Genomic DNA, 27,164 nt, shown 5'->3' with positions numbered 1-27,164 from the left:
ATGCTGCAGTGTAGGATCACAGAGTACAAGCAGTTAAGAGGAAAGGCACTTGCACCAAACTTATTAGGTCTGGGGGCCTGTTTATTGATCAGATTATTTCAAGTAAACAGAATTTTTTTCTGTTACAATGCCTCCTTCCCTTTCAGTTGATGTGGGAAAGAAAGGGTTTGGCAATACACTGGGCCTCCCTCTGGATTAGACAATAGTGTCCAGACAGAACACGGCTGAAGTTTTTATTATACTGAAGTACATTTTAAGCATTTGAGTTAGTTTACTCTTGAAGAATTCTGTTCGGAATTATCCCTCCTGTTTTCGATAACAGTTTCAAAACAGAAACAGCAAGACAAGTTTTTATCTTTTCTGTATTGGTTTGAGCATAGATCCCTCTCTCCTTAGTCTGCCAGAGCTTCGTAGTTTTGACAGTTCAAATCTGAAATGGTTGTTTCCTTGTCACAGACAAACAAAAGATGGTTTGCTGTGGTTTCAAGTTAAAACAAAAGAGTTTCTTCATTTTCCTGTACCAGTTCATTCAAAAAGCCCATCTCAAATGCTGCCCAAAAGACACTGTGAGGTTGCTGTGTAAGGTCTGGTGCTGGGCACATCCCTTGTTTTGTCAGCTTCACTATGACACTTGATTCAGGGTGTTGCAGTGGGGATCCTGCAACACGCATATATCAAACCAGGAGTCCCGTGGAAAGGAAATATATATGGACAGACAGATTCTTGCTAGATGTTTCAGAGATGTTTATTTCTCCAGCCGCATGGCCGGGGCTCTGCCCAGGAACTGTTCCAGTCACGGGACCAAGGGTCCTTCTGCCCGCGCAGGGAACACAAACCAACCAGTGGGAACGAGGCTGAGCAGGGACAGGGAAACCCCGTGTCTGTGCCCTCAGGGCCCCTCTCCCAGGGCTACACGGCGGGGGAGGGACCCCAACATCAGGGAGCAAAGTTACAGAAGCTCCACTAAAAACTAACAGAGCTTCCACAGTCAATCAGCTATTGGACGCTACTGGAGCTGATCGACAGCAATATATGAGGCAAATCAGGTTCTGTGTACCATAACACTGTATTTAACAACATTATTAATTAAACCTTCTATGAAAACAAGGAAGAAAGTAAAAATTTTAAAGGTATTACTGACAGCAAAAGACCAATAACTGAAAGATACAGACACATAACCTTGGCTGCCTCCTCTTCTTAAATACTGATGGAAAGCCAAGAGAGAAAGTTACGCTTTGGGGCTTATGCTTTAGGTGAGAGAAATGAAAGGTTTTAACAAATCTCACCTGCATCCCAGAGGAATAAAAAATACTGAAGTCCTTCAAAGAGGATGATGGTGACAACAAGAATAACCATGTTTTTTCCAACAAATCCGTTATTATTAAATCAGATGTTTGCAATTCTAAATAGTGAAAGTCAGCAATTGTGGACAAATGTTGCCTCTTCTGAAGAGGTCAGCCTAAGTCTGTTTCAAACAATACTTCAAGACTCAAGTGATGTCATGTCTGATGCACTTTACGTAAGTGTTGTAAGAAAGCAGGGCAGTAAAATTTATTCATTTAAAATAGATGAAATACAGGGTGGCAAACATGTCTGCCTTAATATACTCCTATTATACTGTAACATGAGACATAAAAAGGGATCTTCACTTCTTTGTAATCATTAAGAGTTATGATTTACTTGAAAAAGAATTAATTATATATCTTCCAATAGATGCAGCTAACCAGCACAGGTATTTATTTTTGATGTTTAAGGGGAATGTACTTCTCTGTTTCAGAGATGGATCTTAGTCAATATTGTGGAACAAAGGGCTCTGAAGTGGGGCACTCTGTGTATTATTGAGTACAGGTTGATAGATCAAGAAACTACTTGGGATGGAAACTCACAAATGGGGGATTCACATTTATCACAGAATATGCTGAGCTGGAAGGGACTCACAAGGATCATCCAGTCCAACTCCAGGCCCTGCACAGAACCATCCCCAGGAGTCACACCATGTGCCTGAGAGTATTGTCCAAACACTTCCTGGTGCTGTGACCACTGCCCTGGGGAGCCTGTTCCATGTCCAGCAACCCTCTGGGGGAAGAACTTTTTTCTAACCTCCCCCGACACAACCTCAGGCCATTCCCTTGGGTCCTGTCACTGTCACCACAGAGAAGAGATCAGTGCCTGCCCTTCCTCTTCCCCTCACCAGGAAATTGTTAACTGCAGTGAGGTCTCCCCTCAGCCTCCTCCAGGCTGAACACACCAAGAGCCCTCAGCTGGTCCTCACACAGCTTCCCCTCAAGGCCCTTCACCATCTTCGTTGCCCTCCCTTACATGCTCTCTAAGAGCTTCATATCTTTCTTATATTGTGGTGTTCAAAACTGCCCCCAGCACTCGAGGTGAGCCCCCCCCCCAGTACAGAGCACAGCAGAGCAGAGCAGGACAATCCCCTCCCTTGCCCAGCTGGCGATGCTGTGCCTGATGTCCCTCAGGACACGGATATCCCTCCTGGCTGCCAGGGCACTGCTGACTCATATTCAACTGGGCATCAAGCAGGACACCCAGGTCCCTTTCTGTGTCACTGTTTTCCAGCACCGAATTCCTCAGTCTGTCCACATATCCAGGGTTGCCCCATCCCAGGTGCAGAATCTGGCACTAGCCCTTGTTGAACCTCGTATGGTTGGTAATTGCCCAATCCTCTCATTTGTTGAGGTTTCTCTTCAGGGCCTCCCTGCCCTTCACTATAACCCCTTGTGCCTGACCTGTGAACCAGCTGCTCACCCACCACATGATGCGTTTATCCTGCTGTGTGCTGGACATTTCGTCCAAAAGGATAAATATAATTAAAAATGAGAAGTTACCTGTACTAACAATCATGCAAACCATTGAAAATCATATACAGAGCAAGTACATCTCACACCTAACGTTTTACAGTCACCAAGAAATAGGCTTTGTTTAGTAAGTTGATCTCTTTTTTAGAATTGCAAGACAACATTATCTGAAAGTACTTTGAGTTCTTGACATGCAACGCACTCAAAGAATAGACTGTCAATGAAAAGTAAAGAGATGTTACTGCACACATTATAAAACACGGAGCACATTGCTATTTGCTGCAAGGAAGACTTATATTACCGGTGAAATTGTACTTGTGCCTTCCACAACTGGCTGACAAGCTTCTGCCACAGCTCGAACATGGCCATATCCAATTGCTGTTAGCAATAATTTGGCTATTTTTAGAGCATTAAGGTAGGCACCCCTTCGAGTTTCCATATCTGCATTTGGCAGGAAGTTATTTCTGGTCAGCATGCTCAACACAAGAGGCAAACCACCACTTTTCAAGAAGTTGTATTGGAAATCACTGGCATCTTCTCCCAGAGGTGCACTGGCAGGCATTAACAAGGCATAAACTACCTGTAGAACAAAATACAGAGTTAACTAATGGAAATGCACCAACTTGGATATAGATGACTAAACACGAGAATTTGTAGCAATACTACATATGCAATGCTTTGACAGCACTGGCCATACATATGTTTATTCCAGTAAATTGTTAAGTATTTTCAATTGTTCATTTCAAACCAGAATTTGATCTTAGGCTTCCATAATGTTACAGAGAGGATTGCCACAGAGAGAACTGACGATTTTTAAAGAACAGGCAAAGCATCACAAACCTCTGTTAGGTACAGCACTTGTGAGGCAGAAGGACCAAAGAATAGAGAATCTAGGGATGGACTAAGGCTGCTTTCCCCAAGCTTTGCATGATCTAAACAAATTGCTCTTAGTTTCTCGACTGTAGTGTTATCTGCAATAAAAACACAACTTATAAGCATTTTGCAGCAAAACTACTCCACCACAAGTCAGTACTATTTACAATTATATATCTGAAAAATTTTAAGTGTATCAGAATAGTTGCAAAAAGTTACAGACAAAATCGACTATGAAGTGTTCTGCAATGACTACTACCGTCAAAACTGATCCCATTAAAGCAGTGCTACAAAACCACTTTAAAATACAATGCTTCTCCCCATTTTCACTGCACTGTGGCACTGAACCCCGGTACCAACTGCAAACTACGCAACTTTATAGAGCAGACAAGAAATAATTACTTGGGAAATCTTTTACAGTCCTAATCAGGATAACAGTAATGAATTACAGTACCAATAAATTACCATAAAGTAGAAAATACTCCCCTATCTTCATTTTTATATATCAGGTGAGAAATTATTATACAGGATATTACAAGATAAAGAACAGGATAAAGTTTTACCTGGTGGCATGAGCTTCATAAGAACACGAGCTCCATCTCTAAGAGGTGGCATATTTAGACTACTGCCCAAGTCTGCAACTTGCCAAAGAAAAGAGATGTATCGAGGATGCAGTGACATGATCTTAAAATAAGCAAATTTAAAAAAACCATAAAAATTGTCAGCCAAATACAAAGTGTAAGAAAAAACATGCTTGAACTGTTAATTTCAGAAAATGCTTACCACTCCAGGCAAACAGCTTTCAACTTCTGGATTTGGACCATCACTATAGTGATTGCCATGGTTGCCCGGAGAACCAGTTGAAGAGTCAGAAGAACTATCTGGACTTGAGGGCATATTAGAATTTATCTGTGTAAGCTTAGCTGTAATTAGCTGAAAAACACAATCATAGTTTTAATACTCTGCAAAAATTAAGATTCTTTACCAAATAAGCATCTGATACAATGTTAATGGCATAATATAAGGAGGAAAAATGGAACTATTTCATAAAAATAAATGATCCCATGCATGGTATTTTTCAAGCATTTACAAAAAGGAAACAGTATCTGAATTGACGTAAATACCCAGCCTGCAACACTTACCGTTTTATCTTTGAGATTCAGCTGCCCAATTAATTTTCTGTCATCTGCAGGGTCTACCAGCTCACCCCCAATGAACAGCTCTACTTTTGTGTGTGCACTGTTGGCTTTAATGCGATTGAGGATGCAACGCCGCACTTGGCCAATTGTGTCGTTTGTGTGAGACCAAATATCCAAATCTTCCACCTGCCGGCCTTGGTTTGGAAAACGAACTACAAGTGTGATATGTTTACCACGGAAAGCTCTGAAAATAAACAAACCAGCAAAAGTTACTTTTGGCCTCATGAAATAAATTCTTTTCCCTGCTGCAATTTTTGTTGCAGGTATTTCAACATCAAATCTTTACATGGTATTTTCCAGTGTTAAGATTTGTGAAAGCTCCAGCAACTATGGCAACGATATCCATAGAATCTTTCAAGAAGCCACACTCAGAACAAATGCATTACTCATATCGTCAAATTTACAGTCTGCTTAGGAACTCTTATAAAATTTTAGATCTTTTCTCTGTCTTGTAACTTCCTGATAAAAATGTGCACACAAAGCTTAATCAGACTGGCAATGCTTTGCTCTTTTAGCAAAGCAACTCAGCTTTAAATACACCAAAATCAGGAAAAGCCATCAGGTCACCGAGCCTTAATACCCTCTGTCAAAAGCTGTTACGAGTTTTATATCAGAATTCCAGGTTTTAAAATCACAACCCTTTAAAAAAAATTTTTAAGTGGTCAAAAAAGGAAGAAACGGTTTCACATTAGCAGTGATCACACTCCCCACAATGGCAGGAAGCTCATTAGGAAAGATGTGCCCAGATAAGCCCAACAAACTAATCCCATGCAACAAAAGGCAAAAACTCCTCATAAAGCTCCTTGCTAACAAGGCCTGTGAAAGATTAGTCTAATCAAATAAGCAGCCCATATAAAAAAAGATGTACCCACAATCAACAAGAGAACTTCATTAGGACTAATCAATCAATATATACAATAAAAAAAGCTGTAGGAACACTGCAAATTACTGACACACCATAAAAAACCCACAATTGCTTAAATTTTTTTGACAAAAAGTGCATTTAAAATAAGTGGACGAGAAACATCCACCATGTTTAAAAATATGTTAGCTGCATCATAAATCCATAGAGAGAGATAGGATTTAAGTTTTCACTCAAGGACAAGTATAAGAGTAGTGAAGGTATACAGAAAATAAATATATTTCAAAGCATAGTTCTCTTCTTCACTTTATTATGAGGAACTTACAGAATATTTCACTTAGAGATAATTAAAAATTTAATCTTGCAAAGTATGATTATGATCTCTGTAAACAATTCTGGAAGGTGAATATATACATTTACAACATGTTTTTGTATAGTAAGACCATGAAAAACAAAAAAGTTTTGCCCACGCTAATGTAAAGAACAGTACTGCTTTTAAGTAATTATCTGAGATAAAGAACTATATCCAAAACAATTGAACCTCAAGGTACGTTGTGCTTGTTATAGAAAAAAACACCAAGTTTATTCCTAGGTCTGCTGTCCCTATACCTGTATTTGCCTGATCTTTCAAAATATTTTTTTTTAAAATAGGGTTTCACATATTAGCAAAGAAAATGGAATTCTGAAACACAGTGAAACCATTTCCTGCATAGAAACCGTTTAGAATGTAAAAATCCCGAGGATACTAATACTACTTTAGTTTAACAGAAATCAAAATCACAATACTGCTTTTCCACACATACCTTGACATAGGTAGAATAGTTCTCTCTTCGTGGTAATCACTGTCACATTCATTTATATACTCTCTTAAAACAGTCAACACTCTCACCATCCTTATTGCTTCTTGTCTTGCACAATTGATACTGTCTTTATCTCCATCCAACACACATAAAGTATCATAGGAGGCTTTTAGACGATCGAAACAGGACTGAATGAAGTCTTCATGAATCACTACCTAATTACATTAAGAAAGTGGTGCAATTACAAGACATATTAAAATCCAGTTTTTCAGAAGGATAACTGAATGGTAGAAGAAAAAAAAATCCCCAAACCAAAATAGGTAAGTTAAAAAAAGCTCAATAAAGCTGTTTTATTCCAGCAACTCCTACCAATAAATAGTTGTAATTTAGTGTGCACTTCAATCTCACATCAGCAGCTGTAACCATATTGTAAGTAAATGGAAAAAGAGGAAGTTTGGACAGAGAACACTAAACTGGACTTTCACTTTCTCTTTTTCTCAGACTATGTTAAAGAATTCTTGTGTGCCTGTAAATCCAACACTTCTGCAAGTGTCACAGCTAAGCATGGGCAGATGGACAGATCGAAGTGTGCTTAGTAAGCCCAGACCTACAGCAAGACAGAAGCCTCCAGCCATCTGCCACTGCAGTAAGATACAGCTTGAATGGCTGTAAATTCACCACCTAGAGCAGCTGTGCTGGATCTGGCAGGCTGGCAGCTCTGAAGATTAGGAAAGTGTTTTTGAAGACAAGTAGAATATCGGAATTTTAAGAAATACATCTGGCAAGTTATCAACTGGAGATCGTCCAAAGGACAATATTCCTCCACTAAATTTGTGCAGTCACATAATTACAGAATGGTTTGGGTTGGAAGGGGCCTTAAAGATCATCCAGTTCCAACCTCCATGCCATGGGCAAGGACACCTTCCACTAGACCAGGCTGCTCAGAGTCCCATCCAACCTGGCCTTGAACACTTCCAGCGGTGGGACATCCACAGCTTCTCTGGCAACCTGCGCCAGTGACACAACACCCTCATAGGAATAATTTCTTCCTAATACCCAATTGAAATCTACCCTCTTTCAGTTTAAAGCTTTCCCCTTGTCCTGTCACTACATGCCTTTGCCAAAAGTCCCTCTCCAGCTTTCTTGCAGCCCCCTTTAAGTACTGGAAGACTGCTCTATGGTCTTCTCAAAGTCTTCTCCATGTCTACACAGCAGAAGTGCTTCAGCCTCTTGATTATTTTCATGGCCTCCTCTGGACTCGCTCCAGTAGGTCCATATCCTTCCTGTGTTGGGGACCCCAAAGTTGGATGCAGCACTGCAGGTGGGGTCTCACCAGAGCAGGGAAGAGGGGCAGAATCCCCTTCCTGGACCTGCTGTCCACGCTGCTGATGGAGCCCAGGAAACAGGTGGCTTTCTGGGCTGCCAGTAGTGCATGTTGGGCTTCATGTCAACCAATAACCTTAAGTCTTTCTCTGCAGGGCTGCTCTCAATCTGTTAATTTCCCAGCCTGTATTTGTGCCAGGGATTGTCCCAACCCAGCTGCAGGACCTTGCACTGGGCTTTGTTGAACTTCACAAGGTTCTCAAGGGCCCACTTCTCAGCCTGTCAAGGACCCTGTGGATGACATCCCTTCCCCATACCTTACAGAAACCCAGTATCTCTTCTCTGTCCACTGAACCACAGCTACCAGCAAATATTAATGCAGGGAGATAACATCTGATTTGCTAAGACTTCAGCTTGACCATTACATGGAAACTCAGTGACCCTTTTTAAGGGACACGACAGAAAAAAGAGATGATGTTAGCTTGTGACAACACCCCACAGACCCGGCCACTGAACATACCAGTATGAGTAAGTGCCACAATTCAAAGTGCAACAAATGGCTTTCCTCACATGGCATTAACTGTTTTCTGAGCAGAAAGAGCAAATACAGCAGATGAACTTACTATGAAAAATTAATGAGAGTTCAGGCTGCAAATATGAGAAAAAACTTTAGTTCTGCATCTGCCCAGAATCTGATGGCTGTACTCACCCTCCAAAACATGGAAACTATTTTCTGTTTTCAAATCTTTCAATGATAAAAATATCACCAAACTGATTTTTAAGACTATTTTTCTATTATATTCCAGATTTCTTGTTGCTTTTTCTTACCTGATTAACTTGTAACCTTGGGCCAAGATTAGTATAGATCTCCTTAAGAAGGTCTATTGCTCTGTTTGCAATGTCATCATTTCCCTGAATCACAACCTAGCAAAATTTAAAAAAAAGCATTAGCTTATCTTAAAACTTGCTGGTATAAAAATGAAAACCAAAACTACTACATAAGTATCTCAACACAATAGTATGTCTAATTATCTTATGAGGTAAAAGGGACTAAAATGCTTAGTAACAAAATAGAATCAATACAACTTACACTTAAGGTGATTAAATGAGCAAAAATTAACTAATTTTGAAGTTCAGAATTGGCAAAAAAGATGTTTTATAAATAGTAAGAGTAGTTTTTATATATTCATGTTCACATAATATTCCAAATTTTCTCTTGTTTCAGAGAGTAAGAAAACAACTTCTTCAGATGCTTCAACAATTTGCATCACCAGACAGAATTTTCAAGTATTTAAATGGCTGTGAAGAGGTGGAAGGGAGACAAGCAAATGAATTCTGCTTCTAATCTGAGAATCTAAATTTTAATTACTAGTCACCAGGTCTGACAGCAGGTTTTACAGACAACCCTTGCAGGGTACTGAGCTGAAGCTTCCTGAGTTTTGTCATGCTGATTAGAGTAAGTTGATTCCCAAAACTAGAACATGCTAACATTCTGCAGGGACTCTGTTCACAACACTGTGTGAACTTATTTGTATAAAAACTAGGGTCTACTTTGGTTTTAACTATTATCACCAGGATTAAAATACCTAACCCTTCAACAAGCCACAACCAAAATTACTGAAGACTGCTGCTCTATACATTTTACAAACACACAGCCATTATAATCATGTCACAGTGCACCACTGTGGGCTTAATGCACCTCTTGAGAACTAGAAAAGGTCTGAAAAAATTAAGCTACAGTTTAGATACTGATGTTTTTCACCAATAGATCTGGCAAACTTCAGAAAGCTTCAACCTTCCGACTGAAAAGGAAGATTTTATATATAAAGAATCGGTGGTTATATGGAATCCACAGATCCTAGAAAACCACCATGTTTAGCCAAAAGGTTGTGGTTATAAGAAGAAGAATCAGACCAGCAATCACTTGGTCTGATCTAGAATCACTCCAGTTTACCACATTGGAAGGAATGCCCTGAAATATCTTATGAAGTGCATGAAACAAAGTTTAATTATAATGTGCGTGTGGACAAAAAGATAAATCTACAGATAATTCACCTGGAAGGACCTTTTCTTCTTCAACAGTAAAGGCAAATTTTTAATTTCATGTGCATACATAAATAATACTTATGTTTCAAATAACTTTCCGTTAAACATCAGTCTGCAAAGTTACCAACTTGCACACTTGCTGGGAAGACAGTGGAATCAAAAGCCATGCATTTAGTTTGAAGCAGTAGATTTTTGTAATTTCAGTCCATTACTAATAAATTACACATTCCTAAAAACAGACTTAGCAGTTAACCTTTCAGATGCTTCCTTCAATTAACTCACCCTCCAAAGGTAGTCTAGTCCTATTAATTCCAGATCATCCATCATATAGGCTCGTCTCTTTGCTACTAGCTTTCCTTCTCGACAGTTCACAGCTTTGAAGAAACGTTCAAAACATTTCATTCCATTTTCTGTTAATAGGGAAGGATCCAGCTGAAGCACATTATTTTCAAAGAAGTCCTTATTAATGTCAGGGTCTAAGTCTGGTTCATCCCCCATTAGTTTGGAATACCATTTAAAACAGGCTTCGCGATCACAAAGATAAACCGCATTTTCAGCTAAACACTTCCATATTTGCTTCGCCTGAGGGGCACAGAGCCACAGCTGACCATCCTTCAATAAAAATCTTGAGCAAAACAAAGAGACAATTAACAGCACTGTCTAATAGAAATCCAGAGTTACAATTCAGTAAAAAGTACAGGCACAAAGGTGGATATGCACATTATACATGTATATATCATAAGTATGAAAACTTTATTTATATCATCAGTCCACTCATAATTAGCACCATGATTTCTTAGTAAGTTTGAATGGATCAAGAACTTGTATTCTAAACAAAAAAAGAACACAATTCAGTAAAAAAGTGCCTTATACAAAACTACCAAGCATTGTTTACATTTTATATACAAAGAAATGTACATTTCCTAGTGCAAACTATTTAGTTTAAAAGTCAAGTGACAACATATGAGAATAAATTAATTTTGCAATCATTCACTATGGTTTAGCACTTGCTTTAGCAAAATTGCAAAAAAGGTATCAATGCCATGGAGCACAGCCAGAAGCAGAAGTCAATGAACTGGAAATTTTTCCTTTTATTTAAGCACGTTTTTCATTTGTGTTCAATTATTATGAAACAATTATTAAGAACTTCAATTCTGAGAGCTAACACTAAGAATGTTTCAGGAGGAACAAATGATAATCAAAGTTCTTTAAAATAATTTTTCTGATTCCAAATGTTTTTTATGTGAAAGAAATCAGGGACTAAGTTATGGCACTGCTTTTCAGAAATTGCTACATACATATTCTACATTAGACATCTGTGGGACTTCATGAATTTCTGTACATTAACAAATAGTGAACTTAAGTCTAAAGAAGTTACAATTCTTAACATGCAGGAGTGCTAAATTAAGTGTGCTATCCGTATGTATTGTGTAATTTCATTAAACAGTTAACACTTTAGTTTAATTAATGAAAATTCTTGTTAAATTTTAAAAAGTAAAATAACATCTCCCTTAGCAAACAAGGAAAAAATAGTTCAGAACTTGATGGTTCAAGTATTTTTACTCCTCTAAAAAAAGGTTAAAACCAAGCAGGAAAAAGCTGAGACTTATCCTAAAAAGCACCAACATTCTGCAGCTCTATGCTGAGCAGAGATCCTTTGTTTTCTTACTTTATTCAAACAGGAGCTGGCCAAAATAATCCAAATAATTTTTTTATTGCACTTTCTTTCTAGGGCTCAGTTGCTGCCAACAAAACGTCAGTGACTGACAAAAGTATATGTCAGTTTCTGATCATGGATTTAAATCTGGTGTGATACAAGCAAGGACACATGGCCACATCCCCACTTGAAATACTTTAAATTTTAAACTAAGTTACCCAAATAGGAATGTAACTGTATCCAGTGCACACTGTATTCAAGTCAGTAGGGCTCTGCACACAGAGAGGAAAAAAGCCATACAAATCTAAGTGCAGAATCAGAACCTTGAATTCCAAAGGCCCTAATAAACTTTTTTTGAATATTCCAACAGTAGCGTAAAAGCCCTCCAGAAAAAAAACCAAACCAGAACAAAAACATTCAGTGTGTATTTGCATCTGAGTTTTGGAAGAGTTAACAAAACAAATTACAGCTATAGAAGAGAAAGAAATGCAAAGGGTTTCTTGTTTTAAAAAGTATGAGAAGTATTCTTACAGAAGTTAAACGATGTTCAAGCTCAAACTCACCGTAAGAAGTTAAGTCGCTCCTGTACTTCCTGCACGTGACTGTATCGGCTTCCTGGTCTCACAGTTTGAGGATCATATTCACCATGCTCTGCAAATCAAAAGTTTTATTAGACAAGACATTCAGAAAAGTGATGCTAACTCCAGAAGACAGGATGTACTTGAAGACTTGTTACTCTGAATATAATCCAAACCCAGTACATTTTCAGTGAGGTATATGAGTCAGCTACCAGTTAATGCCTCCTCCTAAGCTGAGCATAGGCAAAGACTACTGAGGTCTATAATCAAATCAACAAACAATTATGTGCAGATACATGTGCTTATTGTTCAGTATAATCAAAGTGTTACTGAACAATTAAGAACCTGCACTCTACTAAATCAAATCAATTTTTCTTAATTTCAAGTCGTCAGTTCAAAGTCAGAAGTCAGTTGAAAACAGAAGCATACCACGCATATAACTCAATTATCCAGTGCTTTTTGCTGACGATGCTTCAGTTTTGTCACACAGCATCTTTTCCCGAATTTCGTTTTTCTATTTTTTAGGCTTTTTTCCTCTCCAGAGGAAATCATGACTCCATTTCCCTACCACCTTTATACACAGTTATGTACACAACAACACTCAGATCAAGAAAGTATAAGACAACTTTATATACTGCAAGTTTCCAAATATAAGCCCCAAATGCCTGTAATAGTGAAAAGCTTGAAATGGAAGAAGTAACTTGAAAGCAAGGCAAGAAGTCAAACTTTTACCTGCATTTTGTCAAATCTCAGTATTTTCTTAAAAACCGGCAATTTTGTTTATAGGAACGTGGTTTTGCTTGGGGTTTGGTTGGCTGTTTTGTTGTTTAGATTTAATTAAAAAGATACAATCTAGATCTGCACTTGCATTACCTTCATCTGTACTAGCAGTATTTCATCATCACACATATTCATTATGACAGTTCCATTATGAACTAATTAATGCTGTATTTCTAATTTGCAAAGGCATACAGATTGCCTTTAACTAAGGTGACCCAGCCATGGTAGACTATCTCATGACAGGACTAATACTAAAATCTATCTTCAGAGCTGAAAATCAGTACCCCCTATTACATCAGGGAGAGGGGAACATAAAAGTGCATCAGTGTTTCAAAATAAAGAGAAAAATAATTGTCATAAATCCTGCTCTCTATATCCAAGTGTAAAAGGTACATTAACTTAAAAATCAAGTAACAGGGGAAACAGCAGACCAGTAGTTAACTGATGTCTGCAAAACTGGAGACATTATGTTCATCAGAAATCCTTAAAAATTTTGAATTATAACCTTCATGAAGTAATCGTAAATGGGCAATTAGCGAAAGGAGAAATGTGAAAAAAAAATCTGAAGAAATAATATAAAAGTATCTGAACAAAAATTCTTTAAGAATTAGAAGTAGAAAACCAGTAAAATATGCTGTGGCTCCAGCAGAAAATACCAATTAGGGTAGATAAGCATATTGCAGAGAAAATAAAACTTGAAGTGTTGGGTGTTCTGGGTGGGTTTTTTGTTTGATTTTGATTTGTTGAGGGGGAGGTGGTGGTGTTCATTTATTTTCACTGTGGGGACCATCTCTGCTTTTTCTTCCTGACTGGAGTTTAATTCACAGACACAACATCAATAGAGGCAATGACAGGCGAACTCAAGTATTCAAAGCCAGGCAGCTGCACAAAGGCAGTGTGGATGTACTTCAGAAATCTGAAAAACTCTGAACTCCAGAAAAATTCCACTTTCCTAAATATTTTCTAGATCACATTCTTTCTACATTTCCCAGATTTATTTTCTACTCTGTGCATCCCACATCAAGTCAAAGCATGACCTCCTTAAAAATTCTTTTTACATACTGGAGCAGAGAACAACTGGTTGAACATATAAGTATAATTAGTGATAAACACACATAGACTATTATATGGCACTATTTCTACAAATAACTACATTTCATTAACACTTTGGATTTTTTAAGGCTTCAGAAAAACAGAAGATAAAGAAGAATTGATAGCAATCTTTTAAAATTTTCAAATGGTCTTTGATAAATCATCAAAAATATGAAACTGTGACCTCCTTCAGAACTACAAAATGCAAGAGCAGTTGTCTCATGTCATGGAGGATTTTGCAGAGCTGGAGGAAAGGATGAGTTTAGTAGAAGGCCAAATCATAGAGCATGGGAAAAAATTCAGAAACATCGATTAGGCTTCTCTTCAACCTCAAGAAGGCAAATATATAAAGGGGAGTATCCCAGAAAACACTATGCATTAGTGAGTAATGCAGTAATGCAGGAGAATAGGAACACTGCTCTCCATCACTGAACGCAACTAGGGAAGACTTCAAGGGAAACAAAAATATGGCAAATTCAATAATAATTTAAAAATACCCAAATTACATCGTAATTGCAAGGTTAACTGCCAAGAATATCTGTGGATAACAGGATTTTTTATTTCTATGGCATTTGTTTGACCTGTGCTGTTTGGATATTTGCCTTGAAATTTCTCCCTCTGTCTCATTCACCTTCTCCAGCCAAGCTTAATTCTACAGCTTCCAGATCTTTCTGTCCTCACATGCATAATCTTCTTTCTTCTCCTTTCATTTATCCCCTTTCACTTATATGGCCCCTTGGCATATTTTCTCCCCCTCCATGAAGGCATAGAAGACAAAATTTCACAGCACCCTATGTTCTGCTCTATTTAGTATATAAAACTGAAAATTAAAGAGCTGGTGCATAAGAACTGTGGATTATAGTCTTAGCACAATATCTGGAACATGAGGAATATTTCCTGGTTGCCCTTAATAATGTAATAAAGCACCTAATAAAAAACCCCACACTATTATTAATCTGTTTTTGTACTCTGATACAAATGAGAAGTTCTGCAGTAGCTTCATATGAAGAAAGAGCAATTTAATTGCTTTGTAATTAGATTAAATTTAAAACCCTTTACACACTTGTAACTCCTTTGCACTGAAGATGTTTGTATTAATGCTTAACTGAGTTACTAGAGTTGGGGAGGGGCAGGGCAATGGGATGTGGGTTTTTGGCAAAAGAAAAGAATCATTCAAGACATCAGCCTAATTCTTCTGCCCTCAACAATTTGATAGGTAAACAATGTTTTCAAAAACGACCTTTTGGCTTGAGAGTCAAAAAATAATCAAAATTAAGGACAAACAGTTCCTATACTGATAGTATGTGCATGCTAAGACAGCATTGCATTAGAATACAGCTGTTGATTCTGTTTCCTTCCTAACCCTGAGGTCAAACCCCAGATTTCACAGCTGGCCAAAGCCCGAGAGAAAGAAGAATAGAATCATAGATTATACACCATCAATATAGTTAAAAAGTAATGTTCAGTACAATTAAAATTTCATTTCTGCATCATTTTAGCAAACTTAAAGAGCACTCCAAGAGATTACAGAAGTTACATGACGTAAGACTTGTTCTATTCCATCTTTCAGTGAAGACAAAGCCTAAGACAGTATAGTTTGAGAACAGACCAACAATTTGGTATTATTTTAACATTAATTAGTGCAACACTATCACTAGTTAAGGAACTTACATTCGGGTAACCCCCCACCATGTATTCCTGAACAGAGAAATACAGCTGCAGTATCTGAATTTAACTGAATATTGTCACTGACCTACACCTTGCTGAAATGACCATCTTCACAGAGCAGCACTATTCACACGAGTCCTCAAGGACGTATTTTGGATATCTTTTATGTAGAATACATATATTTAATACTCCAACACACACAAATTCCAAAAGGCAACTTTCCCATGCACTGGCCGATACAAGCTTTCCAACATGCAAATATCCTGCTCTCTCTGAGCGACCTACATTGAATCCCTCCAGAACACAGTGTCATTTTTGAGATGCAACAGAGAGGTTGGCAGGCTGTTATGAGGCCAGGGTAGAACAGTCCCTAGTTCCAGTCAGTAAAGTCAGTGGTGGGAAAGCAGGTGTGTCAATCTCCTCCTTTCACTTCTGTAGGCTAAATTTTGTATTTAAAGAACTGTGGTCCAGTGTAAGGATGGTCCAGCATTCTCCTTCACTTACCATGTTTCTATCCCAGTAGTTTAAAGTTAATCCAGAGTGAGAGGGTAAAGTCATCAGCAAAGGGCTGGATTTAGCCTAAACATATAAAAATACTAACACAATGTGCTGCCCAAGTTTTGCTAATAACAAACGCAGTGAGAAAGCCTGAACAGAAGTGGGAGTCACATGGGAAAAAGAAATGGTATCCCTGTGGTTTGAAGTCCTTCTCCCTGACAAATTCCAAATACTGGCTGCAAACTGAGGTGATAAAAAAACTTCTCTAAAAAGCCTTCAAAATTCAAAACTAGAAGTTTTACTACCAGGACTCTCCACAGAAATAACTACCCTAGTCTAAGTAGGGCAAGATAATTTTTATCAATCCACAGATAAACAATGGCTGCCATGTTCTCATATTCTGCTGCAAAACACACATTTTCAATTATAAAAAAGAAAAAATAAGTATTTTAAGCTTTTCTTACCCAATCAGTCACCACAAAGGCTATTAACCCCACAGATGCTTGAAAATTAAACAAATAAACTTAATAGTTATTTTATTATGGAAATTTGCTTCTAGCTCCATTTTTGACTGGAGTTCTCATACACTCTATGAAGCAACTTTGATGTTAAAACTCACCTTTAGCATACTGCCTCATGCTTTCCATATAGGCAGAGAGGTTTTCTGCAACCAGTGTAACTAGGGCGTGATTGTGCTGAAGTTGATTGATTAAGTCATGTCGGTAAAACACGTGGGGACTTCGCTGAGTTTGACTGAAATTAAAATAAAAGTGTTAGAGGAAAAGAAAGAAGCTCTGCACCAAATAGCTCAGAAATCAATTTCAGAAACCCATCTTTGATGCAAGATCCAAATTTTCCTACAACATCTCGAACAGAACACAGATTAAGTTTCTGACAATATTTTTCTATCTTCTGACATATCAACAGTTCCTACCAGTTACTAAAAGCAGCTAATTTATGAGGATTACACAGTTACAATATGTATGGAAAACATCAAAGCAATGTGAGCAGCTCAGTGTGCTGGAGGGAGAGTATCTGCAGCAAGACAGAAGACAAATAAATACCTGCCCAAAATGAACAGTAGAGACCCTCAACTACAGTGTAACTACAATACACATAACCGTGGTTTCTTCCACAGCCATCTGATATTCTTTTCTATATTTAACATTAAAACACCAAGTAAAACTCAAGACCATAGTGAAAGTACACTAGCCAATAATCACACTAATTATTTCAGTACTTAAAAAAACTAAAAACAGAATTGATTTTTTTCTAACAATAACTATGTGAAAAAATGTTGGTACAAGCAAAAAAAGCTGTTACACACAGCATACAACCTAAAAAACCCCAGAGAAGTTCAAGAAAGGAAATATCACAAATAAATAATCAGACTAAGTTATTATCAAGACCCGACCAAAAATGCTGCTCTTAAACAACACTAGAAATATTCAGATGACAAAAGTAAACTGCAAAAGAAAACACAGAACTTGTGTCCAAGACCCACATGCCAAGAACACTATCAAATTCTAGAGCTTGGGGACTTATCACCTCTGCAGAACACTCTCAAAATGTCTCAACTGCTGTAGCTGTGGATCAGAGCAATGATCTTGACTGCATAAACCAGGCAAACAAGTGCTGCTCTTCTATGGTAAAGTGAGAAAAAAAGAAAACAAGTGGGTGTCAGGGGGAAGAGCAGCATTCCTCATTGCCACTCAGCTGATCCCATAGCCTGCCCTAAAGAAAGAAAAATTTAATTTCAGGATTGTTCTCCTTTCCTCCAATACTTAAAAAAGTAGACCTCAGAATTAGCTGAATGGATTACAAGCAGGAATTCCCATCCTTCCTGGGAAGCAGGGACTCCATACCACATGGCCTACAGCACTCCGCAGCACTGCCACAGCTTTAGAGAACAGTGGGGAAGGCAAGAAATCCCAGTTCCAGCATCAGCTGACAGTGATCTGCAGCTGATAACCTCATTTCACTGTAGATGTAACAGCAACAGATAAATTGATTCATTGGCCAAAGATCAGTGTCCATCTGGGTTTAAAAGACAGAACCCATCAACACTCTGCAATAACTTTGTTATCTGCAACCAACAGAATTTGGCCTGCTAAGCACTGTGGGTTTCAGAAGATTAAATTTCATAACATGCAGAATTTTCTAAAATGGTCTGAAAGGGGCACTTCAAACACAAATAGTGTTAAAAACACCCAAATACCCAGACATTTGTCAGAGAGAAAACAAAATGGATGGAAGCATGAAAAAAGAAAACATATAGGACTTCATATATTCAGAACATTCTCTGTTTTCACTTTAAGAAACTTTCTAATTATGTTTCATTCCATCTCCACCAACCTCCTTACTCAGAATAAAACTGCAGCAAATCTAGCAAAAGACTGGATGTCTATTTTAGCGGCTACCCGAGATGTTACCTGTAGACAGAGAACTGCATTCACAAAGGGTAACGGTAAATAAGAACACTGATTATTTGGGAAATACGTATTATCAAACAACTAAAGGCACAAACAGAACCAAGATGGAGTGTTTTGTGGAATCAAAGACACTGGAGCATGTATTTATATTCACAATATTATGCATTTGTATCAATCTCACACAGTACAGCAAAACCAAAGCTTTATCAGCAGAAGGCTACAATGTTTTGTGCTAGGTATTTTTTACTTCTCTCCTTTCTCAATCATGTGCACAAACAGTACATTTGCACACAGATTCACCTTGGTTAGCAACGACTTCTAAAAGCTTAATAATTGAAATAACTAGAGTTATGAGCTATGAGTTATAACAGTGATCGTGAGCAACGCTTCCGATGTTGTTTTGATCCACTGCTAGGATGGGCTTAAAGGCAAAATGATTGTCTTTAAGCACAGGAAAAAAAAGCTGATCTGATGTTTTCTAGTATTAAGGCAAAGTCTACATGAAACTGAAATTTTCTTTAAGCATCTAAGGTTAGACTAATATGATGTTGCCATTGGGACACAATCATTTAACTGTTAAAATTATTACACATTGGTTATTAGACACTCACTAATGTGCAGCAACTGAGGAGCTTGAAAAATTAAGTTAACACCAAAACTCATATTTTCATTGTGTTTATTCTAAACGGATACCAAAAGTCAATGTATAAAAAGAAAAAATAGCATTTTGAAAGGGATAACAAAGTATTCTGGATTATGAAAAAGGACATAGCTAGAATGCTTATTTGTTAGAAAAATACTGGTAAACTGGCAAAGGCAAAATTCCAAACAATTTAAATGGATTAAAAAGAATTATTTATCTGCACATATAACTCACCCAATATAATACTACACATGTAACTCAGCTTTTGAAGATGACAGTTGTGCTACCTGAATAAATGCTATGTACCACTAAAAGAGTGCAGATTATTTGGATTAACAATCCAAATCGCAGCAACCAATCCCCACAAATTCTACTACTTCAGCTAAAAAGCAACTTGAAGCATCGTTGTTGCCTTAAAGCACTAATGAAACCCCTGAACTCTCAGTGATCAGTTAATTTTTCTGGGCAAGTAATTTAAGAGACTGATCTTGTCCTACTCAGGTAGGTACAGGCCAAACTTAAGCATTTGATATTGGTCTACAGGAGGCTCTACCATCCAACATAGACAGAATTAAGATGATTCATTATCTGTAAACTAAAGGTCAGTATTTTGAGTAATGAAGTTGACTATTCCTAAGTATTAATAACCATCCTTGCACCCATAAGAGTCCTCGTACTTACATAGATATTATTGTCTGTTGCAATTCTGGTTAGGCTGAAGTTCCTGACATGTAGCATTTCTTTGTGGTCAGGGAGCTAAATTTTGCCACAGCAATTGTATAACCAATTCATCACTTTGTTCAACTGCATGAATAACTAGCAACAATTAAAACCTCCCCCTCAAAAGAATTTCTACAGTGCCAATGGCAGAAGATAATTTATACATATTTTTGCCAAGAATCAGCAGCGTTTGCTGATCTGGACTGAACTTTCCATTGCCAGTGCCAATCAGCTGACCCACCTCAGAAGAGTAGAGTAAAGAATATGTGCTCTGTGACATGTTTTTGAGGCAATTGTCACAAACATCAGTTTGGACCTATTTTCACTCCAAATTCTAGAAGGATGGTAGAAATTAAAGTTTTTAGTCAGATAAGGTAAGCTGACAGTAAGAGGTATTGTATGCATGCATTGCAGTTTCCAAATTGTATCAATATTAAGAGTTATGAGAAAATTCAGAGACTGGAAAGTCACTAATTTCAAAATTACGTTTTCACTCAGCAGGTTTCCCAGTCACCTGGGCAGTAATACCACCTGACTAAAACAACTCCCTCAACAGTTATCTTGCTAACAAAGGGTTCTCCACAGGAGGAAGTCTTTTTAAGTTACTTGATTAAAACTTCCAATTCCAAGTTTACTTTCCTGCCATACTTGTTTTCAAATTCTGCATAAAAAATGAGGTGCTATTACATACTGCAATGCAGACTGCCCTGAAATCTGAAGAAGAGATGGTCAGACAAAAAAAGAGGAGAGACATTCAAGCCATCTAACTGTATACAGACCATATGGGAAACCTACACTTCCACAATCAAAAGAAGTTTGGTTCCTCCCAAGATTACTTCAGAGCAGAAACCTAAATCAGTGCCTTGAATGAGCTCTGCTTCAGTAATTACTTAAAGCAAAGCATCTTTGTTAAGGCACTGTGCTAAAAGCATTCAACTTGAATAACCAGGTAGCTTGATTTACCTGGATCTTACAGCATGAAAAAGGTTAAGGATTCCAAGACACAGAAACCAGATTTTTCTGCGAATTAGCAAGTAACTTTGTGACCTTTTTGGATAAACCTCAATCAATCATTAATGTAAAACTGTAAAGGATTAAAATATACTGAAATTTTGAGAAGTATGTTGCAAACTAAATGAATAAAGGAAACTCCAAAAGCCAGGAATGTTTTATCACAGCTCCTGAAAATGGTATCAGTAAGAAGACAGTGTTGTGCAAACTGTGGCTTCTTTTCCTCAGCTTTCCCTGATTTGATCCTTCTTGTGAGCTGACTGTAACAGCAACACTGATTTGAATACTTTATCTGCTTACAAGAATTAAAACAAAGCAATTGTGCAACACTGATAAGCCAACAATATTTTTCAGGAGTTTGTAAAAATTCTGACATGGATACAAATACTGTTAGGGGCTCAGTCTCAGCTATTTCTTACTAAGAAGACATTTAAAATAATTAAAATAATCATGTATACTTTAACAAGTCCAAACTGATAATGACTTCTCATTATTTCTTCCTTTTAAAAACAAACATCAAATGAACCCCCCACAAAACAAACAAAACCCTTCACCCCAATAAAAGAAATTCCACACACTTCTAATCTATTCCGTTCAGGAGAGAAAATCACTAGAGAAATTCTCCCAGACTATAAAGTCACCTTTGATTTCAAGCATATGAACTAGATGACCTGCAAGAATTTATCATCAAAGAACAAGGATGGGTGGGTGTGTTTGTGTGCATACGTGCATGCATACAGCCATATATGCACGTAAAACATATTTATGCTTTGTAAGCTAATTCCACTGTTAGGCAGGGAAGTCCATGAATAACTGAAAAAGAAACTCAGATTTTCTACTAGACTACTGTTATAAAAATTATTAAAAGCATGTTCAAAGAAGTAGTTAACACTCTCTTACTGAACTTAGGTGTCTGAATTTTTGGAGATCATTTAAACACACTAAAAGAAACTAAAGAACATCTTCCAACGCAGGTTACGATTTTACCTAGAGTTTCCTGACCTCTTGTAAAAAAAAAACTTACATTTGCATCATTCCAACCCATCCAACTTTTAACAGACAAAATTTTATCTGAATTCCATTCTTACCTCAAGTTCTGTGGTGCTTCACCAAACAAACTGCAAATTTCTCTAATTTGTTTCAGTGCAGGAATGACCCATTTGTCATTTGTGCGAAGTTCTTCTATAAAACGATCTATCCACTGGATCTTTTGTGTATCTCGATCCTTAAAGAACAGCAGTTTATAATCAAAATCAAGTATACTGCAGTGCTATCAGAATTCCCTTTCTTTGTTTCCAACACAGAACATACAAAGTCAAACAAATACTGGATCACCTGAGTTCTGAAGCATAAAAGCATAACAAGCATCTGAGCAGCAGCACTACATGCTGAAAGAAGCTACCAGGGTGTTAAAAACTCCCTGCACTCAAGCACTCAGTACTTATTTAAGAAGTGTTTAAATAATTTGCTCTCTCTTCTTTCATTTATTTCTATTCTCTGTTATAAAATATCAAGAAACAATGAGAAACTGTTTCTTGACTTAACAAGATGGAAAATGGATTCATTTCATACCGTAACAAATTACTACTCTGGCAGCCTTCCACAGAAGTTTGGGTGGGGAAGGAGAGTCCAATATCTGAAAAGGATCTTGCTAGGTCCTTTCTAAAATTGTACAAGATAGATAAGGACTTACTGGCACAAAAAAACTCAACAAAACCCACTGAAACAAACTAACATGATTGAGTTTGGGAAAAAGCAAAGGGCGGGAGGCGCTGCTTTTCCTTTCTCCCTATTTATTTTGGTAGGGTTCTTTTCCAATTCTTCCGGTGTGCTAGTTACAGTATGTCACTGTGTCCTGTAACATTTCAAAAGTACCAGGATGTTGGTAGAACCATACAAATTTATGTAAGTAACACTTTTGTTAAATTACCCAATACCTTGAAGTTTTCGTGGGGAATGGAAGGAAACTCAGTGACTGATTTCATACTGGATTACTCACCTGTGAACAGCTGTAATCTAAGATTTTAATATGGGCACTAAGAGCCTGGTCCATGATATCAACTGGCACATCATCACTGTGAGCCAAATTCCATAGAAGATTCAGCACTTTGTGTGCCATCACACCATCCTTGTCATCCTCTGCAAGGCGACGAATTAACTCAAGCAGTTTCTCACGCTGTTTCTTGCTTGCATTCGTCCAACTTGCCTACAACAATATTTTAAAAAATATTATAGAAGTCTTTTTTTAAAAATTCCACACATAACCTGCACTGTTAACAAACAATGCAACAATGAAGTGATGCAACTACATAAAGAACTTCCACATTAATTCCTGTCATTAATAATAAAGAGCAAATTAGAGCAATACATAAGCCAGACACAACTGAAGAGCTCTTCTAGTATTTACAACTACAGCTTATTCAACTTGAGGCTTAAAAAAGATGGCTCTTTGTTTTAAGGATCACAGACGGGCTTGTAAGAGTTAACATTATTACCACTGACAATTTCACCAACAATCAGACTGGACTCAGCTGTTTCTTTCAAATGCTTTCACAAAACTCTGGTGCTTACACTTAAAATTATTTCTTAAGTAACTTATAACCACTACGTAAATAAAACTTTAGTATCACTCATGCCTCTGAATCTGACTGAAACAAGTCACCTGCATTAAATTAACCTTTTCCTATATAGCAATATAGGAAATATATATTCAAGATAACATCACTTCATATTCAACTCTCAAGGTCAGACACAGCAGTTTAAACACAGAATTTATGAGCACTACGCTCAGTATCTGAACTACAGAACGTTAGACCCACGTTCACCAAACTGCAGGACCACACAAAACAAAGCACAAGTTGCATGTAAACCAAAATATGACTATAATGCATTTATCTAGAAAAAGAAAACAAGAGTCTACAAAGCTGGCTTGCATTTTCTAGTAGAGCAGACCATGTCCTAAAAGTGAAACAGTGAAACAAGCCGGAGAGCACCACTATTGGAAGCTGCAAATGTTAAATGCTATACATAAAAGCCAGTGAGTAACATAAACTTTCAGAAACTAGTTGTTTTGTCATTTCAAACAAATCACTCTGTGTTTATAAACATTCAACTTTATCTTCCTGAGACTGTTTCATTTCATATGTAAGCTAAACAGAGAGAAGTTATTACATGATAAAGAGGAAGTTGGGGGAGCAGGGAACGGAAGTCCTTGATCTCCTCTACTTAAAACATCAAAAGTAGCACTGCCCAGTAAACCTGACAAAACCTACTCTAGTGCCAGGAGAAAAAACATAATTTACTAAATCACCAACACTTCTTAATTTGGAACAAACACAAAAAGGTATTTAAGATAAATAACTTATTTTATTTGGAAAATTCTATATTCCTGGCATTGCTAAATGTAACTTTAATACTACAGGCTTCAACAGACCTGCATTATCCTGAAGTGTTCAAACCAGAAAACAAAACTGTCTACTACTAAACAAACTTAAGCAGCCCTTGTTTTAGACAGAAAGTAAACAGAAAATCTCGCAAGGAGCGCTCATTAAAGAACAGCCTTTCTAGAACTAAGTATTACAGACTGCTGCTACACATTAAGAAGTCTTTTAACACAGAGAAACTGAGCAAATCTAAAAGAAGTAGAAAGTAAGACTGAAAAAGCCACAGATTTACACACTTCCTCACAGCCCATTTCCTGAATACAGTCAAAACACATAATTACCTTAAAACAATCAAACAGGTGATCAAGCTGTTCAGGAGAGAAATCCCAAGCTAATTTTGCGAGGAGATCATGTACATTTTTTACAATGGCTTCATGTTTTCCTGCCTGTCAGGAAGAAAAAATAAGAATCCAACAACAATTCATATTAAGTCAAGCAGCAAGACATTCTACATCATTTTTACAGGAAGACTGTTAGAGGTGGCCAGCTGAAAATCTGATGCTGTGGGAGCAGCACAGCACACTGAATACTTCACTGGAAATTCAAAATATTTAGATTATCTTTTTAAGTGTAAGTATTTAAGTGTGCTTTGTGTGTGTCAGCACACAAGTATTTATTTAGAACATAAATACTGCAGCATCAAAATATTTATTTTTTTGTTCCTGCTACAAAATCAAGCTGGGATACCTGACAATAAAATCTAAAAGGATATTGTAACTTACAAACTGGTATTTTAATGTTTCGTGTGGGTTTTTATGGTTTGGGGTTTTTTTAATAAGAAATTACTCAAAATCCACTTCTGAATTTCACTGAGGTGTTTTAAGGTGTAAACCAATTTTTAGTATTTCCACAATTTCTCAGGCTGAAGTACTTCCTTTGTGTTAGTGGATTCACAGACAACTAAAGCCTTCTATTACAAACAACTTGTTACCAGACAACGTTTTGAAGTCCAGCAGCTTTTAAACTTACAAACCCACCAATGAAACAACTAAGAACAAGATGCTGAGTTTTATATTAGACACAGTTTTAACTGAGAGTTTGTGTACATCCCAATTTTGACATTTAGGGAGGAAGACAATAAGGGAGGAAAAGTTAGTTCCATTTAACTCTGAGCTTGAAGAAAATTTTCTGCCCAGGCTGGAAAACACATCCTGTACTTTACATCTGCACTCAAAACCAAAAAATTGGGACTATGCAAATCAATAGCTGATTTACTGCAGAAAACTTTTCTCTAAGTGAGGAACAAAAAAAGCAAAACATATACCTAGAATACATATTCTGATGTAATTAATCTTGTATACTATTAAAAATACATGTATAAGCACTTTTGAAATTCAATTCCTACTAAAAACTTCCATAAGTAATTTAAAACCAAAACTAAAAACCAAAATCAGACTAATAGCTTTGTTACATGCTGTGCCTTAAATTCTTTATAGGGTGCCATAAATTTTTGTTTAAAAAAAAGTCATTTTAAGTAGTAATGTTTGTTTTCACATTATGGGTCAGATTGCAAGAGGAGGAATTACTAAACCCCTTTTCCACTTGACTTTGGAAAACATAATGTAATTTTTTTCCTCTTACCAGACCATTTCCTGGATAGAAAGAAAAACTGAGAGCATGCAGGGCAGAAAGAGTATCTATAATATAACAAATAAAAGGAGAAGTATGGCCAGCTCCTGGGGAGAGCAAGAAGAGCAAGAATAAAGTATATAACAACCTTGGTTTGGGAGGTTTTTAACAGATATAGGGAAGCCCTTAAGCACTGAAGAGTCTGGGGAAGCAGAACCAGACAGTGGGAGGAGGTAAGGAACCTGGTGTGTGACCTGCCAGCTTGCTGTGTGGAAACAGGGAAATGCCTGTAAAGTACCAATTAAATACCCCAGAACATAAGTCATGAGACCTCAACCTCTGCCATTTTGTGTCTTGTACAGCTGGATCTTTCCCTGCAACTCCAGAGGCTGCAACTTAATGCTTGCATTTAGAGACTTCCAACATTATTCTTTGAATCAAATACACCCCTAAATTGTGAGCACTGGCTTTGTAAGACATGAAAACACTTCAGAAAATTAAAACTTAGGTCATCTTCTAAAGGCAAAAGCAGAATGATTACATTACCTTTAGTAATACTAAGAGTCTTAGGTGCATGCTCACCCTCTAAACCCAGGCAGAAACACAAGTGCTCGAGCCTGAAAGCAAAACCTCCCCACTGCTGCACTGAGGCTGAGCTAAAATAGCCTGTTATATAAAACTACACAGTAAATCAACTCCTCACTACTGAATTTCATGCCCCAGCTGCTCTTAGGAGCAGTCATTTAATAAGAACTTCTAAAAACTACTATACACAGGGAGTAGTGAAGTAGGTGAAAATCATTCTGTATTAGCAGATTTTGGTTTTTTCAATTTTTAGTCCATTATAGTCCCATGGTTAAAGCCACAGTGAAACCATCTACCTGAGTAAGTTACTTTCACACAAAAAAAGTACAGGACAAAACTACAGCAGGAGCAGTGCAGTAGCCACCTACTTGAAAGCTTAAGAAGTGAGCAGAGCAAGTTGGGTATTTAAGAACATGGAACATTTCTTCTGAAATTACTCCTATTTATGCCTAATTTTTTTTTTCAACTGTTGGGGTGGACCCATTTTTTAAGGGTTGCATCACATATTCACATTTTTCTGGAAGGGTAGAAAGTTTGACTTACTCTAGCTTATCCATATATCCTATTTC

At 37.3% G+C, this 27,164-nt stretch overlaps 1 protein-coding gene across 4 annotated transcripts in view; it reads right to left on the bottom strand.

The window, feature by feature from the left end:
• Nucleotides 1-27,164, bottom strand: part of USP9X (ubiquitin specific peptidase 9 X-linked) — a 101,772-nt gene that overhangs the window by 38,278 nt on the left and 36,330 nt on the right. For all 4 annotated transcript variants that reach the window (XM_039552300.1, XM_039552305.1, XM_039552306.1 and 1 more), the window contains exons 11-23: nt 24,723-24,827; nt 22,998-23,204; nt 22,087-22,223; nt 16,812-16,945; nt 12,140-12,227; nt 10,202-10,544; nt 8,702-8,797; nt 6,554-6,765; nt 4,832-5,072; nt 4,473-4,622; nt 4,253-4,373; nt 3,657-3,787; nt 3,118-3,396 (exon numbers count right to left, since the gene is read on the bottom strand). In XM_039552300.1, coding sequence (XP_039408234.1) covers nt 3,118-3,396; nt 3,657-3,787; nt 4,253-4,373; nt 4,473-4,622; nt 4,832-5,072; nt 6,554-6,765; nt 8,702-8,797; nt 10,202-10,544; nt 12,140-12,227; nt 16,812-16,945; nt 22,087-22,223; nt 22,998-23,204; nt 24,723-24,827 — 2,244 coding nt within the window. The remainder of the gene's footprint in view (nt 1-3,117; nt 3,397-3,656; nt 3,788-4,252; nt 4,374-4,472; nt 4,623-4,831; nt 5,073-6,553; nt 6,766-8,701; nt 8,798-10,201; nt 10,545-12,139; nt 12,228-16,811; nt 16,946-22,086; nt 22,224-22,997; nt 23,205-24,722; nt 24,828-27,164) is intronic.

Source organism: Corvus cornix, chromosome 1 (genome assembly GCF_000738735.6).
Source record: "Corvus cornix cornix isolate S_Up_H32 chromosome 1, ASM73873v5, whole genome shotgun sequence".
In the NCBI taxonomy this organism is placed as follows: Eukaryota; Metazoa; Chordata; class Aves; order Passeriformes; family Corvidae; genus Corvus; species Corvus cornix.
The sequence above is the reverse complement of the archived record's forward strand: the minus strand, read 5'-3'. Positions and strand labels throughout refer to the sequence as shown.